This window comes from Selaginella moellendorffii, unplaced genomic scaffold (assembly GCF_000143415.4).
Source record: "Selaginella moellendorffii unplaced genomic scaffold, v1.0 SELMOscaffold_6, whole genome shotgun sequence".
NCBI lineage: Eukaryota > Viridiplantae > Streptophyta > Lycopodiopsida > Selaginellales > Selaginellaceae > Selaginella > Selaginella moellendorffii.
The window spans coordinates 3700900-3716388 of NW_003314267.1; the positions used below are offsets into that span (position 1 = coordinate 3700900).

General features: G+C 46.3%; 5 protein-coding genes across 7 annotated transcripts; 4 read left to right on the forward strand and 1 right to left on the reverse strand.

Annotated features, from left to right (window-relative positions):
- Positions 1–272: 272 nt before the first annotated feature.
- On the reverse strand, positions 273–1616 carry LOC9635285 (serine/threonine-protein kinase prpf4B). The gene has a single exon (XM_002966040.2). The coding sequence runs from the start codon at positions 1614–1616 to the stop codon at positions 273–275; it is 1344 nt and encodes a 447-aa protein (XP_002966086.2).
- Positions 1617–2261: 645 nt separating this feature from the next.
- On the forward strand, positions 2262–5995 carry LOC9652179 (vacuolar protein sorting-associated protein 35B). 2 transcript variants are annotated; one of them, XM_024670669.1, is made up of 20 exons: positions 2262–2470; positions 2562–2658; positions 2739–2862; positions 2927–3112; positions 3158–3245; positions 3402–3458; positions 3508–3597; positions 3645–3767; positions 3825–3959; positions 4011–4127; positions 4180–4419; positions 4467–4535; positions 4595–4684; positions 4741–4830; positions 4879–4959; positions 5011–5160; positions 5215–5322; positions 5372–5472; positions 5534–5647; positions 5705–5995. In XM_024670669.1, exons 1-20 carry the CDS (start codon positions 2366–2368, stop codon positions 5913–5915), a joined length of 2376 nt encoding a protein of 791 aa, XP_024526437.1. In that variant the 5' UTR covers positions 2262–2365; the 3' UTR covers positions 5916–5995. The 2 variants fall into 2 exon arrangements, with proteins under 2 accessions (XP_024526437.1, XP_024526436.1); XM_024670668.1 differs by having other exon boundaries at positions 2927–3245.
- Positions 5996–6102: 107 nt separating this feature from the next.
- Positions 6103–6978, forward strand: LOC9635286 (mRNA cap guanine-N7 methyltransferase 1). The gene has a single exon (XM_002965671.1). The coding sequence runs from the start codon at positions 6103–6105 to the stop codon at positions 6976–6978; it is 876 nt and encodes a 291-aa protein (XP_002965717.1).
- A 57-nt stretch (positions 6979–7035) lies between these two features.
- Positions 7036–8551, forward strand: LOC112344917. The gene is made up of 2 exons (XM_024670487.1): positions 7036–7187; positions 7248–8551. Exons 1-2 carry the CDS (start codon positions 7099–7101, stop codon positions 7504–7506), a joined length of 348 nt encoding a protein of 115 aa, XP_024526255.1. The 5' UTR covers positions 7036–7098; the 3' UTR covers positions 7507–8551.
- Positions 8552–9060: 509 nt separating this feature from the next.
- LOC9635287 (nuclear pore complex protein NUP133) lies at positions 9061–13544 on the forward strand. Of its 2 annotated transcripts, none has more exons than XM_024670558.1 (8): positions 9061–9232; positions 9293–9420; positions 9478–11208; positions 11269–11966; positions 12024–12182; positions 12244–12571; positions 12628–12695; positions 12751–13544. In XM_024670558.1, the coding sequence occupies exons 1-8, from the start codon at positions 9075–9077 to the stop codon at positions 13282–13284; spliced, it is 3804 nt and encodes a 1267-aa protein (XP_024526326.1). In that variant the 5' UTR covers positions 9061–9074; the 3' UTR covers positions 13285–13544. The 2 variants fall into 2 exon arrangements, with proteins under 2 accessions (XP_024526326.1, XP_024526327.1); XM_024670559.1 differs by having other exon boundaries at positions 12754–13544.
- The last annotated feature ends 1945 nt before the right edge of the window (positions 13545–15489 follow it).

Genomic DNA, 15489 nt, shown 5'->3' on the forward strand with positions numbered 1-15489 from the left:
GAGAATGAGCAATGGGGCAAGCATGGGAAGAACACTAATAATAATAACAACATCAAGATCAAGATCAATTTCTGCAAGAACCAAGTATATAGATCATAAAGACAAAATGTACTAATTGCCTGAAACATGAATATTAATTGTTTCTTGAGAATCTGACCATTGACTTTGAAGGCGTGGTGCTGTATCTTGGTGGCCTTCGAAGGCGTGGTGCCAATCATTCCCTTGTGGTGAAGAAGTGTTTGGATTGATCATCACATCCTTTGGAACAAATATTATTTACAAACTGACTTAAGAAATGGATGCTTCAAAGCTTCATCAGGAGTTATTCGCTTACTGGGATCTAGAGTAAGCATCCTCTCTAACAAGTTCTTGAATCTCGCCATCAGCGCTCCATCTTCCCCTGTAAGATCTGAAATACAACTTGTCTTAACATTGAAGGACGCCATACTTCTCAGAGTTTCCAGCTTTGTCACGGGATCTAGCTGCCGGAACTCAAAGTTCTCGTTGAAATGCATGCCCGTAAACGCTCCTTTCTTCAACATCGCCTTTGGAAACGCCCCCTTGAGCTCCATTTGCTGCTTGAGAAGCCCGTTGTTAGTAGCAACAGGAAAGAGGAACTTGCCCGTGTAGAGCTCATACAAGCAGCAGCCGGCAGACCACATATCGATTGGGTGGCTGTAGGGAGCCACCCCGAGGATGATCTCCGGTGCCCGGTAGCTCGGACTCACCAGGTATGGGGTCTCCGCGGACGGGGTTTGATCCCTCGCAAACATGGCCACCCCAAAGTCGCACAGCTTGATCGATCTCCGGGACTTTGTGACCATGATGTTGTCAGGCTTGATGTCGCAGTGCAAGATACCGCAATGGGCCAAGTGCTGGAGGGCAACCATGAGCTGGTGAGCATAGACACAGATGGTTTTGAGATTGATACCTCTGTTTCGTCCGTACTTGTTTGTGATCTGCCGGAGGTTTAGATCCAGGAACTCCATCACCAGGCACAGATGCTCGCGATACACAAAGCTGTCGAGGAGCTTCACGCAGTGGTTGTCTTTGTTCGTGGCCTCCGGCTCCGCCACCTTTTTGAGGATCTGGAGCTCCGACTTTGCAGACCGGAGCATGAGATCGTTCTTCCGGGGGATCTTGATGGCAACCTCCTGCTGGCACTCTGGCAAAAGGGACTTAGCCAGGAAAACCGTGGAGAACATCCCGCTTCCTATGGATGCCTTCACCTGGTATTTGGAGTTGATTGTCTCGCCAACCCGGGCCTTGTAGTAGAACTCTTGATCGTGCCAATTGTCGGGGTTGTCGTTCCTTACCCCTTGTCCAGAAGCCTCCGGATTTATGATTTCTGCGAGTGGCGTCTCCGTAAACATGTCTTGAGCTGGAGGACTCGATGATTTGTCGCAAGAATTACTGGCGATCTTGGCAGTGTCATGAGGAACAGGGTTGCCGAGAGAAACACTCTCCTGTTCTACTATTTGTCCTTCTTCTAGTGCATGCTTCTCCAGGATTGCCTGTCTCCTCTTCCTGCTTTCCTCTCTAACTCTTTCCACCATTGCATCTTCGTCCTCTTCTACTCTTATCTGGTAGTTTTCGCTCCTCTTTCTTCGGCCCATGTCCAAAACCTAGGGCTTTGCTTCCTTTTATTTTCCTTTTTGTTAAGGACAAGTTTATTCTTTGACATTATATACTACAATGAGCAAGATATCCACCTGATTGGGGAGCTCCTAGGTCACACTATTGCAGCTAAATCTGAAGCGTTCGCTCCAGGAAGTTTTGATTGTGTGCAACAGAGTATATGTCAGTTTTCTCAAGAAACTGATAGAATTCATGTGTGCGAAACACGTGAATATTCCTGCCTGTTATATTTCTCCTTTGAAGTGAGCGAACACTTAAAGATTTGTGTGCAAACAAAGAAACGAAGTAGCTCATAGTCTCTCACCTGGGGTGGATATCCTGTACACTGCCGAAACCTGACAGGACTTCTCATACGTTCTGGGGCGAAACACAGTGTCAACCGGAGCCACTCGTTCATTGATATCCTTTTATTTTTGACAAATTCTCAGGAGAGTAACTTTGTCACGAGTTTCTTGAGGCCAATCTTAGAGGTATATTTCATGTGATCGTTGTCACAGACACGAGATCATCGAAACGGAACAGCCAATTATTATTGGCTCACATTCCTGGCGCGAGAGGTTGGGGAACCACGAATAATTTTAAAAATCTTTTAAAGGTCAAGCCCTAGAAAAGCCCTAAGAATGTACTTTAGGGTTCTTCGTGGCGTGGGCTCGCTCCAGATGATTCGTTTGTGAGGTATTGGCCTAGATCTTCGCTCTCCAGACGCTAGATCTCGGGGGATCTGGCCATGGCGGCGGCGGACGCTGTCACTGCAGCTGAAGAGCAGGACAAATGGCTCGCGGATGCCATGGCTCTGGTCCAGCACAATGCCTTCTTCATGCATCGGGCGCTGGTAAGCTTGTAGCATGCATGGAGGATCAAAAGGACATTGATCCATTGGTTTTTCTTCTTCCTCACTGGTTGCATTTTCGCTCTTCACGCAGGATAACAACAACTTGAGAGATGCTTTGAAGTACTCTGCGCAAATGCTATCGGAGCTTCGCACCTCCAAATTGTCTCCACAGAAGTACTACGAGCTGTGTAAGTGTTTTCCTGTCTCTTTGTTTTTCTTTTTTCCTTGCTTGGCTCGACTCACTATACTCACAAATCGAATGCTTCAGATATGAAGAGTTTTGACGAGCTTCGGAAGCTCGAGTTCTTCTTCAAGGACGAGACGAAAAGAGGCCGCACGAATGCCGATCTCTACGAGCTTGTTCAGCACGCTGGCAACATCTTACCGAGGCTGTATGCTCTTTTTCTTTTTCTACTCTTTCTTTCATTCTCCTGAGACGTCGTTCGTTTCTTTCAGGTACCTGCTTATTACAGTAGGCTCGGTGTACATAAATTCCAAGGAAGCTCCCGCAAAGGACGTCCTGAAGGATTTGGTTGAAATGAGCCGTGGTGTCCAGCATCCCATTCGTGGTTTGTTCCTGAGAAGCTACTTGGCTCAAGTCAGTCGCGACAAGCTACCAGACGTTGGCTCCGAATACGAAGGGTATGTTTTTAAGTTTGCCGTTGCTAAGCTCACAACGCAATGCAGGGAAGGAGGTAGTGTCAATGATGCCGTGGAGTTTGTGCTTCAGAATTTCACGGAAATGAATAAGCTCTGGGTCCGGATGCAACACCAGGTCAGTACACACCATCTCGTGTCAAGAATGTGAGAGAGCATGCACCTTAGCTCATGAAGTGTTCCTGAACGGAGGAAGGCTTGAGAGTCCTGAACGTAGTCTTGCGTATGCAGGCTTTTGTTATGAGGGTCAGGATGATTTAAGGCTATTCTGCAGGGACCCGCTCGGGAGAAGGAAAAGCGAGAAAAGGAGAGGAGACAGCTGCGAGATTTGGTATGTTATGCTAAGCGCCCTGGACAAACTTATACCTCCTCTCTGGCAGGTTGGGAAAAATCTTCACGTTCTAAGTCAGCTTGAAGGTGTAGATCTTGCAATGTACAGGGATGTGGTCCTCCCAAGAGTGCTCGAACAGGTATGTTTCCATGTTCTTGAGAAATATAAACTCTAAAAGAGCACCAGGTTGTTAATTGCAAAGACGAAATCGCACAGTACTATTTGATGGACTGTATCATCCAAGTGTTCCCCGATGAGTTTCACCTGCAAACTTTAGAATCTCTTCTAGGAGCATGCCCCCAGCTACAGGTTTGTTATTTCTTTTACTATGATTGCTTTACAACTAACTGTGGTATGCAATCTTAGACCACTGTTGATGTCAAGACGGTAATGGCACAACTTATGGACAGGCTTTCGAACTATGTCGCCTCTACACCAGATGTCCTACCGGAGATTTTACAAGTAGAAGCTTTTGGCAAACTCAGCACTGCTACCATGAAGGTACGTAAGACCAGGCTTCTAGAATTTTTTGGAGATTTATTGTTGTTGCAGGTTATAGATGCTCAACCTGACATGCCGCTTGTAGGTGCTGTTAGTCTTTTTGTGGCTTTGTTAACCTTTACTTTGAGAGTACACGCTGATCGTCTGGACTATGTCGACCAAGTTTTGGTAAGCAACTTTGTCTGGTTATTACTGAGGTGCTCAAATCATTATTGATCAGGGTGCCTGCTTTAAGAAGCTTGAAGGAAGGGGGAAGGTTAAAGACAGCAAGGCTACTAAACAGATTGTGGCCTTGTTGAGTGCACCTCTAGAGAAGTACAATGACGTTGTCACTGTGTTGAAGCTTACGAATTATCCACGGGTTATGGACCACCTGGATTATGAAACGAACAAGAGTATGGCAGTGACTATTATCCAGTTCATTATGAAAAACAACACGCTTATATCGAGTGTTGATAAGGTGACGATAAAATCTTTTTTCAGGCAGTTTTTTAAAATGCAGGCCAGGTGGAGGCACTTTTTGAGCTTTTAAAAGAACTTATCAAAGACAGTGAAGGGAATCCCGCGTTAGACGAGGCAAGTCCAGCTTATTAAAAAAAGAATCCGTGGCTGACTTTCATGCTCATTCGTAACAGATTGATGAAGAAGACTTTCAAGAGGAGCAAAACCTTGTTGCTAAACTAGTACATCTTCTAAAGAACGATGATGACACAGAAATGTTTAAGGTAGTGATTCTTGGAGAAGGTCGTTGCCTGTAATACAAACTTCAAAACCTTTGCAGATTCTGGAAGCAGCTACAAAACACTTTACAGAAGGAGGTTCAAAGCGTCTCTCCTTGACTCTACCTTCACTCGTATTCTCGGCATTGAAGGTATATACAGTTCAGAGTTTATTTGGCTCTAACGTGTTCTCGGTAAAGTTTGTGCGACAATTACAATTCCGAAATGCAACGGACGAAAGCCCGGTTTCTCCAAAGAAAGTTTTCCAATATCTGCATCAGGTAACTTGGACGCACTAATTTTATCACAACCTTAATTTCTTTTTCACTCAGACGATTGAATCGCTATCAACAGTGCCTGCTCCGGAGCTGGCATTACGTTTATATCTTCAGTGCGCGGAGGCTGCCAGTGACTGTGACTTGGAGCCTGTTGCCTATGAGTTCTTTACGCAAGCGTTTATGCTTTACGAAGAAGAGATCGCTGTGAGTGTCGTGGCGAATTTATTTTCTGAACTTCGTCTTAACATTCATGTGCAGGACTCTAAAGCACAAATCACGGCAATGCACCTGATCATCGGGACATTGCAGAGAACTACTGTCTTTGGGGTAGAAAACAGAGACACGCTCACTCACAAAGCTACAGGGGTAAGCTTTGCTCGTACTTTCAGACCGAATCTCACTCTCGCTCTTGCAGTACTCGGCGAAATTGCTAAGAAAACCGGATCAATGTCGTGCCGTGTATGCTTGCTCGCATTTGTTCTGGAACGACGACGGTGGGACTCAAGACGGGGAGAGGTACGTTTCTCTCGGCACTGGATTAACTCTGTGAATCCCATAACACTGTCAAAACACTCAGGGTGCTACTGTGCTTAAAGCGAGCTCTCAGAATCGCCAATGCTGCTCAGCAAGTGTCCAGTGCAAGCAGGGGAAGCAGCGGACCAGTCACTCTCTTCGTTGAGATACTGAACAAGTCTGTTTTGCTAGATTTCGTTTCTTTCGTTTGAAACACTAAACTATTTCATTTCAGGTACCTCTACTACTTCGAGAAAGGCGTCCCGGCTGTAGCGAGCAGCCTTGTCCAGGGACTCCTGGAGCTGATCATGACGGAGACTCAAAGCGAGAAAACATCCAAAGACGCGGCTGTGGATGCTTTCTTCGCAAGCACGATGAGGTACATACAGTCCCAGAAACAAAAGAGCGATGCGTCTGGAGAGCGGTATGGTACCATTCAGATATAGCGCGGTGGAAAAAAAAAAAAAAAGAAGGCTCGTTGTGTATATCCTCCCATTCCAAATAAGCGAAATTTTTTTTAAGCGAATGACTTTAACTTAAAACAGTGACGTGCCATGTATCTCAGCCGTTAAAACTAGACGAGAAAGGTATGATCCCTTTATATATAAGGTTTATCACTTGGAGAATAGGTTAATGGCGTTTATCAAAGAACACTACGACTGTGTGGCAAGGGAGACAAGGGACGAGCGTAGAAAGAGTCGCGTGATTCGCCTTCGGCAGCTAAACAACATGGTAAAACAGTGTCTCTTGTCTGAGTTGATCGGTGGCGCTGGCGACCACAAAGCTTCGAATATCAAGGTCTTGGATCTGGCTTGCGGCAGAGGAGGCGACATCTTCAAGCTGGAGGGGCTGGGAGTGCGCAACTACGTGGGAGTGGACTTCTCCCCAGAACGAATCAAAGAGGCCGAGGAGAGAGCTCGAGCCCTAAGATCCATGGCAGCCAAGTTTGTGGAGCACGATTGCTTCTCGTCAAGTTTGCCCCAAGACGTCACGGCGGAGGGACCGTACGACGCTTGCAGCTGCCAACTTGCGATACACTACGCTGCATGCGACGAGGCCACCGCGCGGACGGCACTGGAGAACATCTCGGCGTCGCTCAAGCCGGGGGGATTGTTCGTAGGCACCACGGTCGACTCGCGGGTGGTTTTGGAGAAGCTAAAGAGGGTGGCGGGCAACACGGAGCTGTCCAACAGTGTGTACAAGCTCGCCTTGAAGCAACCCGTCAAGGAGGAGCTAGTGTTTGGCAACGAGTACAACTTTGCGTTGGAGGGCGTGGTGAACGACTGCCCGGAGTACCTTGTGTTCTTCGATGCCTGGGAGAAGCTTGCGAGGGAGTATGGTCTCAAGCTCGTCATGCACGCAAATTTTAAAGAGTTTGCTTGGAAGCACAGGCTGGGCAGGAAGATGGGCGAGCTCACAGGGGCGGAGAAGGAGGTTTTCCCTTTGTATTGCGTCTTTGCTTTCGAAAAGTTGCCCTGTATGAGCAGGAATAAGAAGCTCAAACGATGAAATAAGTTACTATGCTCACTCTGGAGCTTAGATTGTAAGATCAACACTATACCCTTTTTAAAAAATGTTTCGTTTTTGCTAAGATAAACCAATTTTTAGGAGCGCTCGAGCTTTGCAGGCATGGCGCGGATTCGCCAGCGCCTCTGCTGCTTGGATTCGCAAGCGCCGTCGTTGCCGACGCCTTCTCCTGCCTCCAAGCATTTGATCAGGTATGGATTTTCGAGGCTCTCTCGAGAAATGTAGGCAATGGCCGTGTGGTTTCGTCGCAGAATGGATAAGAAATCCATCGCCGACGACTGTGACCTGTCTCCACATGCGATTTCCCTTATCAACTTAGAGCTGCTGTTGCGGAGGCAGCTCCTTCACAGCGCTGATCGATCAGTGCTTTCTAAGCAAAGACAGTTATTTTTCTTTTCTATTTCAGAGGCGAGAGGTGGAATGGATGGGGGAAGTGGTCTCTCCTGGATGCTCCACAGGACCAAGATCTCTCCCTGGTGTGGTGGTCACGGGAGGAGCTTTTACTGCTGACTCCCAGGGGGATCGAGTAGTTAGTGAAAGGTGGTTCAAAGGCCTGGGCTTATCTCCGGAGACGCGGAGTTTCTGTATTCGATGCAGCTCCGAGTTCTGGAAAGCATGAGTGTGGGGGATCTCTGAAAGAGCTGTGCTGTTTTCCGGAAACGAAGAGATCGTTGTGAGTGTGTGGCATATTAATTTTCTGGACGCTGCAGAGAAGTACTGTTTATGAGAAAACAGAGACACGCTCACTCACAAAGCTGCAGGGGTAAGCTTTGCCGGTACTTTCAGACCCAGTCTCACTCTCGGACTTGCAGTACTCGGGGAAATTGCTAAGAAAGACGGATCAATATCGTGCTGTGTATGCGAGCAAGCATTTGTTCTGGAATGAGCATGGCGGGACTCAAGACGGAAAGAGGTGCATTTCTCTCAGCAGTAGATCTGTCAAAACTCTCAAGACACTGTCAAAACTCTCAGGGTGCTGCTGCGCTTAAAGCGAGCTCTCAGAATTGCCAATGCTGAAGCAGCGCCTCTCTTCGTTGCAATACTGTTCAAACTAAGTTCATTCCAGTTACCTCTACTACTTCGAGAAAGGCGTCCCGCTCCCGCTCGCAGCAGGTCCTTGATTGTAGTTAAAGCCGAGTGATCCCTCTCAGCGGGAGTGGACTTTATCTTCGAAAGAATCAAAAAGAGACCTCGACCTTGGCAGCGAAGTTGACACGCTTGCAGCTAACTTGCAATACAGTACGCTGCCACCGTGGGCAGATGGCTTGTGCGTGGTTTTGGACAGCATCCATGAATTTCTCTCAACACAACTTGACTTGCCTCTCATTTATTTAAAGCATAGACAGCATCTCATTCTGAACAGGTTATAGAGAAGCTGAGAAATGGAAACCCCCAGTCCTGACATTCTTCGTAAGTTATGGGCTCAGGTAGACCTCCACAATTTGGTTGTACGAAAATATCAATGAGATTCCCATCGAAGTGAATCTTGTAACTTTGAACTCCTTCTAGAGTCTGGCACTGACCACAACTAGAATACTTATCAATTTGCTCATCACAACCTGATGCAGCATACGTAGTGATGGTGGTGTCAGCTCCCACACTCCCAGTAACCAATGCAATCACAACTATGATGAACGGGATCACATATACACTAGCCTTGAGCACTCCAGCCATATTCACTGCTTGCCATTGATCCAAAGTTTTAGTGTTATATAGCTCAACTCAGCTGCCTGCGTGCAACTCGTGGGATGATTGTGTGATCTTTTTGGGCATAAGTTAAGCAGCTTTTAAATTTTCATTTCACGTGGGACACAGCTGTGAACAGCTTAGCGTAATTAGTTTACCATCAGCAATTATTTATGTTGGAGTGCACATGTGTGGAAATGCTCCAAACTTGGTCCTATTTGGCGTCAAGCGCAAGAGCTTCAGAGCCTCGATAATCCATGCCATGGATTATCGTCGGCTAGGTATAGGAGATTCCACACGTGAATCATCCTTGTCCAAGAGAGATTGAGGAATATGCCCAGTCATTTCTACAAAAGTGCTTAAACCCTAGCGTTTTTCTAGGGCTTAACCGGATGTTCTCTCCCGCCTCGCGAGGCGCTCGAGCTCGCAAGGCTCCGCAGCGGCATGGCGCGGATTCGCCAGCGCCTGCGCTGGGATCTGCTGCCACCGCCTCCAGCTCGCCTCAAGCGCCGCCGATGCCGACGCCTTCTCCTGCCTCCAAGCATTTCAGGTATGGATTTTCGAGGCTCTCTCGAGAAATGTAGGCAATGGCCGTGTGCTTTCGTCCTAGGATGGCTCCCATTTTGAAGAGTGGAGACAAGAAATCCATCGCCGACGGCTGTGACCCTGTCTTCGTGTGCGATTTCCCTCATCAGCTTAGAGCTGCTGTTACGGAGGCAGCTCCTTCACATCGCTCAGGCAAGTCGATCGATCAGTGCTTTCTAAGAAAAGACCGATTCTTGTTTTCCTTTTCAGAGGCGAGAGGTGGAATGGATGGCGGAAGTGGTCTCTCTTGGATGCTCCACAGAACCAAGATCTTCGTGTGGAGCCATTTGCGCAACCAGGCGTCGTCAGAGTGTAAGATTCTCAACGTCCCACCACAGCTTTGCACGGAAGGCGATGGTCAGAGTATTGATTCCAGACATGGAAGTAGCTGGCTCGTCCGGATTGTGAATCGTGGGAAGGAGTCTAGTCTCGTGAAAGGTCGCGTTTCAGCTAGCCTCGTTCTATGCAGTCAGAAGAGCTTGACGGTGGTTTACTGGCCGGATATTTTTAGGGACACAGAGATCTTGCCTGTGGTGGCTATGCCGGATGACAAGCTTCTTCAGATAGATGACAGATATGGTGGAGCTCCCGGACGGAGGTCTTCTTCGTCGTCGTATGGTCCTCAAGCAGATACAAAGCCGGTGAAGTCACTCATTGCCACAGGACTTAGAAACCTGGAATGCGTAGCCATCGCCAGCTGCTTGGGGAACTTATGGAGGTTTGACTGCTCCGTGTCTGGGATTTCCTGGCGGTCTGTAAATGCTGAGGTTCGTGGGAAGAGCGACAACTTTGGGCCTTTCGATTTCAACAACAATGGCATAGTCCGCTCCCTGGTGTGGTGGTCACGGGAGGAGCTTTTACTGCTCACTCCCAGGGGGATCGAGTGCTGGGACGTGCAGTTAGTGAAAGGTGGTCAGCTCTCAAAGGCCTGGGCTTACGATATCTCCGAAGACGCGGAGGTTTTGAAGGATCTAACGAGTCAGAAACAAGTGTGGCTTCTCGATTTGCAAGTTACTGCGGAAAAGAACCTGACCGTGCTAGCGGCATCTTTATCCAAGGATCGAGTCACGAGCTCCAGTTACATGCAGTACTTCATGCTCACTTTTCTGTGTGCACCACCTTCGGGTAGGAGATTCGGCGAATGCTGTGACCCGCAGTTCAGATGCGTCAAGAAGAAAGCTCCAGCACAAGTTATCTTACCGAAGGCTCGAGTAGAGGTGGAGGAGTTTCTGTATTCGATGCAGCTCCGAGTTGGTGGAAAGCCTGCCGGTTCAGCCATGGTTCTTGCAGGTGATGGCACCGCAACGATCTCTCATTACTTACACGGCGTTGGTCGGCTATACCAGTTCGATCTTGCATGGGATGCCGGCAGAGTTTTAGACGCTTCTGTGGTACCTTCGGTTGATGACAGCGACGAAGGCGCTTGGCTTGTTTTGACCGAGAAAGCAGGAGTGTGGGGGATTCCTGAAAGAGCTGTGCTGCTTGGTGCTGTTGAGCCTCCGGAAAGGAGCCTCTCGCGGAAAGGCAGTGCTAAAGACGAGTCCGTCAAGGAGCAGAGGCGACGATTAGCAGTCGAAAGCACGGATGGTGTGGGAAAAGTCCTGACAAGGAATTCCACTCAACGTCTTCTCCAAGATGAAGAAGCAGAGGCAACAGTCGGTCAGCTATTTCAACATTATGTGACTACTCGGCAAGTGATCGCGGTCTTTGAGAAGCTACAGAAGACCGGAGCATTCGATGACGAAGGCGAAATGAATATTTTCGCTCGCTTCAGCAAGTCAATTGTCGATACAATAGCCAAGCATTGGGCTTCGGGTGGAGCTGGAGGTGCAGCCACGATGGCCATTACTTCGCAACTTACTGAGAAACAAAAGCGCCATCAACAGTATCTGAATTTTCTCGCAGCTTCTAAATGTCATGAGTTCCTTCGGCACCAACGAAGTAAGTCCGTGTATTAAGTTTCTCTCTCCGTTTTTGGCTGCTGAACAACGTCTTGACCAGGGAGTAGTCTGCACACGATCCTGGAGCATGGTGAGAAACTTGCTGCGTTGCTAAAGATCAAGGACACGTACAACTCTCGAGCTCCTGGCCAGAGCGGTGGTGAAGCAGAAGAAGCTCAGATTACTGGAGCTCTCTGGGATACAATTCAGCTAGTCGGAGAGAAAGCTCGCAGAAAGAATGTGATGCTCATGGACAAGGAAAAGATGGAGGTGTTTTTTACGCGGGTATCAGACATAGAAGAGCTTTTCGGTTGCATCGATGAACACAGTCAAGCTATAATCGGGCAGGAGATGTCACTGAAGTCACAAACCGAACGCTTATGCGAGGTTGCCGACGCCTGCTCCTCTGCTGTTAGAGCTGGCATTCAGTACAGAGATACACAACAGACATGGTATCCGTCTCCAGAGGGCTTGACGCCCTGGTACTGTAAAGCAACAGTGCGTTCCGGATTATGGCGACTGGCGACCCATCTTATGGACGTCCAGACAGAGCTTGACGTCCAGTCAAAGGAAAAGCTGATGGTATCTCTTGCTGATATAGCCGATGTTCTTCTCGAAGGCTATGCCGGTGCTATTTTGGCCAAGATAGAGCGCGACGAGGAGTACCGAGGCTTGCAACTCGAGTACTGGAGCAGACGTGATAGTCTTCTACTGACTCTTCAACAGCATGAAAGAGAAGCAGCCGAACTGGCTTCTCAGGTAAAGATCAGTTGTGTGACATACATGGCTCTAACTAACGTCGTATTTGGTGTGTAGCACGCTGAAAGCGCCGACGCGGGGGAGCAGAAACGGCTGGAAGTGCTGCGAGATCGGTATTCGTCGCTTTTGGCTTTGGCTCGACGTCATGCAGGCTATCAGACACTTTGGGAAATATGCATCGATCTCAATGACATGGATTGTCTGCGCAAACTTATGGTGAGTGCCTGCTTTTACTGTTCATATCACCTGACGTACGAGCTGCTACAACTGTGTGCAGCATGAGAGCATGGGATTGAAGGAAGGACGCTTCAGTAACTACGTTTTTGAGCAGTTCCTGAAGAAAGGCCAGTACTCCAAGCTACTGCGTCTGGGAGAAGAGTTTGCAGAAGACCTTGCGTCCTTTCTTCGGGACAAGAAATCTCTTTCCTGGCTCCATGATTTCTTCCTCAAGAGATTCACTGCTGCGTCGGATACCACCCATCACTTGGCTCTCTCGAGCAGCGACTTGAATATCCCGATCATTCGGGACGAAAAACCGACGTCCGGTTTTACTCTATCTGCCCGACGAAAGCTTTTATATCTGGCAAAACTGTCGGCACTTGCAGGTATGTAGCACTGTCACAAGCTTTCCGAACGTGATTATGTGTGTCCGTACTTTCAGGCTGGAAGCGTGGAGCTGTTGACAAGTCGATTCAGATCGAAGCAGATCTTGGAATTTTAGCTGTTCAGGTCTGTCTACAACCAACTTGTTTACGTTTCGTTGAATTCTTTTCCACTGCGACAGGAGGCTGCTGCTGAGTTGGGGATTGCAACTTCTACCGAAGTTCTGTCACCGCTGCAGCTCGTTGAAGCGTGCCTGAACAGTGGCCACAAGGAACTAGTTATACGTTCTCTGGAGGTTTTCGCGCTGTCGGGGGACTTTTTCAGAAGAGGGAACAAGAGCCTTTTGGAAGCAACATGGCTGAAGCTCGCTGATCAAGACGACTGGCTGAAAATGAGGCAGCTCTCGGACGAGGAATGCTGGAATGACCAACAGCAGTACGAAGCTCTCAAGGCAACTGCCCTCTACGCAGCGTCAAAGTACTGTTACGGGGGCTCGGCGTTTGTAGTTGGCACACTGTTCGAGGAGACGCTGCCACTTTTTCGAGAGATCGACGCCAGCAGTCGAAGGGCCGAGCCGGGCAGTGCAGGCTCGGTGAATGAGGTGCTGACGGAGCACGAGGACTTTCCGGAAGCAGGGGAAGCCATGGTGATGGCGCTGAGGATGGGGAAAGGACTGGAGCTTGTAGCTGAGGAGGACAACTGCATGGAAATGTGATCATGTCCTCGGGGAACTTGTGCATGCATGCCACTGGTCATCTTTGAGACAACTTTGAAGCGAACTTCCCTCAAGAAACAACAAGCGTCGACGAATTTTCCTGCTCACCAGCTCTCAACTAGGATCGCAGCAGGCCTAAGCATGCGTCGTCGGCCCAAACCTCTCTGTCTCTCGTCTTATCGTGAGATTCCATGGCTGGATAAAACCCTCCTGCTTATGAATAGACAACCTTGTGATGAGCACTGCAGAGATTATCATTATCATGGCCAGGATTTTGCTTGTTGCATGACTAGAGCTGGATCAAGCTGCCATTCCCAAGCCTCCTTCAGGCAAGCAGTCGCAATCCATTCAAGCTATACAATGGAAGATGAAGTGGTAATAGATAAATTTCTCTCTGACTAAGTCCAGATGTTGAAGCTTTGCCTCTCACTTATTTAATAACATCACACAGCATCTCGTGCCTATCCACTAATTTCTCACAACATTGTCAACAGCGCGAGTCTATAGAAGCTCAGAATGGGACCAAATGCTTCATTGACTTGAGTTATAAACGAGCATTGACCTTTAAGTGACAAGCTGGTGGTGTGGATTTTCATCATAGTCAATCTTGTAACCTTACTGCTAGAGTCCCAGGAATGATCACAAGTAGTGTAGGTATCAGTTGTTACGACACAACCGGACTCAGCATGTAGCACAGTTATAACTTACTTTCACTAACGAACTTGTTATTGCAGGACATAACGTATCAACAAAACAAAATTAAACTTCAAAAGCTTATATATTTTTTATTATGAATCGGAAATGAAAAGCTCTTTAAAAATCATACTTCTTCAATTTTCTCACATTTCCTCTTCCCATTTGGCCCAGCCTTAGTTTTGCGCTCAAGTATATTCGTATTTTCATCTTCATCAACGCTGAAAACCGTACAAGAGAAGCCAAGTTGCTTAAATTCTTCCCATACCATCCTGATTTAACTTCAAATTGCAAAGAAGGATAGATTTCCATAACAGCTTGATAAGCTTCTCTCCTCAAGTGCAATAATATCAAGGTTACTGCTTGAACACACCTATTTGCACATATTGTAACATACTGTTGGTGACCTCCAAGAGACAACATTGATTTGTGCAGCACGATCTATTGGTTGGATTAACTTGCTCCAGTCAAGGGAGAAAGGAAGAAAGAAATTCCAAATTCCTACAAGTTTTTCCATTGATTGTTGCTGTTACTTCATGCAGAGCTTTTGTAAAAGTTCCAATTTTAAATAATTAGCAATGGAGACCCTGAGTTCCTGATTCTGTGTGACAAAATCGAAGCTAGGAACACATCGATGATCATTGGGTACTGTTTCTTCTCTTAGATCCTTGATATCATTGTCATAAGTAAAAAGTTGACAGAAGCATGTAGATGACATTTGATAAATGGTTGCTATATTCTTGATGACCATTGAACAACATTGATTCAAATATTCAATCCCATGGCTTTCAGAGAAATGGGGTGAATAGTAAACATTAGTCATGCCATCTAAACCCAAGCTTGTATACTTTCAACTTCAAGACGGCAAATACAGTCACCACAATATGAATGTCTTTTTTTTTTAATTTTACCATTTTATTGAAATTTGAAGCCACAAATAAAATATTAAAATTTAAAAATAAAATATCATAACATTAGTTTATAATATTATGGCTATATCATGAATTAATTAGTTTATGTGCACTTGGCTTAGATGAACATAATATAATTATATAAAAAGATAAACCAATCTCTTATAAATTAGTGGCTTATATTTTATAAATTGATTTATGTCATGATTAAGAAATTTAATTATTTTTTATATATAAATAACTAAATTTTTATTTTAAATTAATTTTTAATGTATTTGTGAGGGCCAATGCACTCACATATTTAAATTTGTTTTTTTATTTTAAATATTTATTATAGAATATATTTGGTAAAAGAAATATAAACTGGGGTAAGAATAATTTATTTAATGAGGAAAATATTAATACAATTTTACATCACATTTAAAGACTTAAACTTCAACTACAGGAATTTAATATTTATCTACAAAATTATATTGATACTGATTTAAAAGATATTGATAAAGGAGGTGTTATTATAAGAATTCAACATTTAATTGGAAGTACTTCATATTGTTCTACAAAAGCTCAACTGGATAATAAATTTAAGTCTCCAAAGATCAAT

Coding starts and splice junctions, on each gene's coding strand:
- LOC9635285 (XM_002966040.2), bottom strand. CDS start 1,616: ATGGGCCGAAGAAAGAGGAGCGAAAACTACCAGATAAGAGTAGAAGAG.
- LOC9652179 (XM_024670668.1), top strand. CDS start 2,366: ATGGCGGCGGCGGACGCTGTCACTGCAGCTGAAGAGCAGGACAAATGG. Junction 3,960..4,010: donor TCAGCACTGCTACCATGAAG/GTACGTAAGACC, acceptor TTGTTGTTGCAG/GTTATAGATGCTCAACCTGA. Junction 4,685..4,740: donor ATGACACAGAAATGTTTAAG/GTAGTGATTCTT, acceptor AAACCTTTGCAG/ATTCTGGAAGCAGCTACAAA.
- LOC9635286 (XM_002965671.1), top strand. CDS start 6,103: ATGGCGTTTATCAAAGAACACTACGACTGTGTGGCAAGGGAGACAAGG.
- LOC112344917 (XM_024670487.1), top strand. CDS start 7,099: ATGGCGCGGATTCGCCAGCGCCTCTGCTGCTTGGATTCGCAAGCGCCG. Junction 7,188..7,247: donor GCCTCCAAGCATTTGATCAG/GTATGGATTTTC, acceptor GTTTCGTCGCAG/AATGGATAAGAAATCCATCG.
- LOC9635287 (XM_024670558.1), top strand. CDS start 9,075: ATGTTCTCTCCCGCCTCGCGAGGCGCTCGAGCTCGCAAGGCTCCGCAG. Junction 9,421..9,477: donor AGCTCCTTCACATCGCTCAG/GCAAGTCGATCG, acceptor TTTCCTTTTCAG/AGGCGAGAGGTGGAATGGAT. Junction 11,967..12,023: donor CAGCCGAACTGGCTTCTCAG/GTAAAGATCAGT, acceptor TTTGGTGTGTAG/CACGCTGAAAGCGCCGACGC.